Source organism: Clupea harengus, chromosome 11, assembly GCF_900700415.2.
Source record: "Clupea harengus chromosome 11, Ch_v2.0.2, whole genome shotgun sequence".
Taxonomy (NCBI): domain Eukaryota; kingdom Metazoa; phylum Chordata; class Actinopteri; order Clupeiformes; family Clupeidae; genus Clupea; species Clupea harengus.
This window is the reverse complement of record NC_045162.1, coordinates 24,555,912-24,558,885: the sequence shown is the minus strand read 5'-3', so window position 1 is coordinate 24,558,885 and position 2,974 is coordinate 24,555,912. Positions and strand designations below refer to the sequence as shown.

Genomic DNA, 2,974 nt, shown 5'->3' with positions numbered 1-2,974 from the left:
AGAGAGAGAGAGAGAGAAAGGAGAGCCTGGTGGAGAGACTGCGCCGCCGCCGGTGTTGTTGGAGACGTAAACACTTTTTGCGTTTACAGCCAATTGAAAAGGCAACATCAGTAGGGTGGGTAATAAATGGGTGTTTACACAAAGCCTGACAGGCCTTTTGGTCGAGCAGGAGCAGCCTATGTGCTTTGGCTCAGGGCCAGAGGTGAGCAGAGAGGGACCGGACGCCAAGGATCCTGTCCTCTCAGCACTCCGAGAGAGGGAGAGAGAGAGGGAGAGAGAGAGAGAGAGGGAGAGAGAGAGAGAGAGGAGAGGGAGAGAGGGAGAGAGAGAGAGGGAGAGAGAGAGGTGGGGAGAGAGAGAGGTGGGAGAGAGAGAGAGGAGAGAGAAAGAGAGGGGGGGAGAGAGAGAGAGAGAGAAGAAAAAGAAAGAGGGGATCCCAAACCACACCAAATCCACGGTGTCCCTTAAAGTTGAATGCCACTGCATGTGTGCTTCCCCACTGCTGAAGAAGTAGCCCCATTAATGCACCACCATTCCTCCAACCACCGGCCACAGCACAACGTTTATGCTGGCATACCTGTATAGAAATGGAATTTCCTCACAAACTGTGTGGAGTGTGTGTGTGTGTGTGTGTGAGTGAGCGTGTTTGTGTGTGTGTGTGTGTGTGTGTGTGTGTGTGTGTGTGTGTGTGTGTGTGTGTGAGAGTGTTTGTGTGTGTGTGTGTGTGTGAGAGCGTGTTCGTGTGTGTGTGTGAGAGCGTGTTTGTGTGTGTGTGTGAGTTTTTTAGTGAGGTATGTGGATGACAGGGATGAGTGAGACTGGAGTTGCAGAGCTACTCAGCCAAGTGGCAGGCAGGAGCCAGTGGATGGATGGGCCTGTCACAGCTGGATTCCTGCGTCCACTGCTCGTGCTGCTGGAGTAGTAGGGGTTTGTGGTGACGGTGGTGGTGGTGGGGGGGGAATGTATGCAGAGGGGGAGGGGGGGGGGGGCTTTCTCTGCGGCTAATTGGGCGACTCCGTTCGGGGTCTGGGCACAGCCAATGGGTAAACATAGGGTCCAGTCTGGCCGGCCCCGGCCGCTGGCCTCTTTTTGTCAGGGCTTAATGACCCGTGGGGGGCGATTTCTTGGGTGGGGTGCTGGGGGGGGGGGGGCCCTGTCGGCCATTAAAGCGGGCAGACAAACTGTATCCACGCAGAGCTGAGCCAGCAGGCAGTAAACAAGGGCCCCATCAATGGGACACATGTCTTTTACACAGGCCGGGACGGCTGTTAAACTTTATGAAGGCATTCTCCAGGTGAGAGGCTCCTCAGAGAGGATGAGTGGAACATGGCCGTGGAGCCGTGGGTGCGTTTGGGACGCCTCAGCTCCAAGAAGCTATCGGACCGGGCTCCAGAGGCCTCCATCAGGGCCCCCCGTCAGCAGCTGAAGGGTACCAATGCAGAGAGGATTTGCTGTTCCTGTGACCTCATCGGGAAGAGAACAACCCACCTTTACATGGAGACAGGCCACGTTAAAGACCGATCACGAGACACAGAGACCATATAAACGGCTCAAGTTCAGGGGGGGTCACTGCTCAAGTGTTTTTTTTTTTTCTAAATCATAAAACACAGGTCAGCTACATGTCCAGTTATCTCACTGCTGGTCATGTAAAAGTGGACATGAGGACTCATAAAGCCAAGGCAAACTGAATACGCATTTGGCCGTGTCATACACACACACACACACATTCAAAGAGACAAACACTCTCCCTGCATTAACACATGGAGATCACCCACACACACACACAAACACACAGACACACACACACACACACACACACACACACACACAGACACAGACACAGACACAGACACACACACACACACACACACACACACACACACACACACACACACACCACAGACACACACACACACACACACACACACACACACACACCCACACACACACACACACACACACACACACACACACACACACACACACATTACAGCAGTATGTGCCAGGGGTACGAGGTCCCGCTCCTTCAGAGTGTTGGTTATCCCTCTAATCTTCTGCACCTGATTAAGTAAGCTAATGGCACATACTGTACACTGATGGCATTGTTACACTCACTTCCAGAGCATTTGCCATAAAACACAGGCCTGCTCAACCTCAAGCTCTCTCCTTGTGAGGGTGCCAAAGCCGCAAAGTGCTGCGCAGTTTTTATAATGGGTCTGAGAAACACACAATATACACTCTCTGCTTAAGCACGTACTGCTAACCCTCACAGACACAGAGACTCATGCTTTACAATGCCATGTGTACAAACATAAACTCAACCGCTAAAGCCTGCGCACACACAAACCCTAACCCCCCTCCACACACACACACACACACACACACACACACACACACACACACACACACACACACACGCGCGCGGTGTGCGGTCTCACCTGGCATCATGACGGGCGTGGGCACGTTGGCCTCTGAGGTGAGCGAGAGGCGGCCACCCTTGCCCAGGCGGTCGCAGAGGAGTGTGATGTGCTTCTTGAGGCGGGCCGTGTCTTTGGGCATGCTGAGCTGCTCGGTGGTCAGGGAGGTGGCCTGGTCCTTGGAGCTGCGGGACAGACACGTCCTCAGCAGGTGGGACACCGCCGCGTCCACACTCTCCTCCCAGCCCTGAGACAGAGGGAGAGAAAAAGACGGAGAGAAAGAGGTTTGATTTCCATGGGGGACCTTGTTGGAGAGTAACTGCAATAGAAGCAAGACAAAGAGACAAGTCCGTTAGAGCCTTTTGGATGGTGGTCCTACAAAGGACCAGATAGCCGCACTTAAATATGTGTGCTTCTTGTGGTCCGAGGGGAACATGGGATTATGTAGGCGCAAGGGTCCACTGAAGGGAGCCATTCATCAGAGATTTTCCTGGGAAAAAAAAAATCTTACTTTCAATTTTATTTCACGCCTAAAACCAAATCTGTCCTGACAAGAA

General features: G+C 53.0%; 1 protein-coding gene across 1 annotated transcript in view; it reads right to left on the bottom strand.

Annotated features, from left to right (window-relative positions):
* Nucleotides 1-2,245: 2,245 nt before the first annotated feature.
* bbs9 (Bardet-Biedl syndrome 9) overlaps nucleotides 2,246-2,974 on the bottom strand; it is an 85,777-nt gene continuing 85,048 nt past the window's right edge. The window contains exons 21-22 of the mRNA XM_031576947.2: nucleotides 2,439-2,664; nucleotides 2,246-2,259 (exon numbers count right to left, since the gene is read on the bottom strand). Of these exons, the coding sequence (XP_031432807.1) occupies nucleotides 2,246-2,259; nucleotides 2,439-2,664 (240 nt within the window). The remainder of the gene's footprint in view (nucleotides 2,260-2,438; nucleotides 2,665-2,974) is intronic.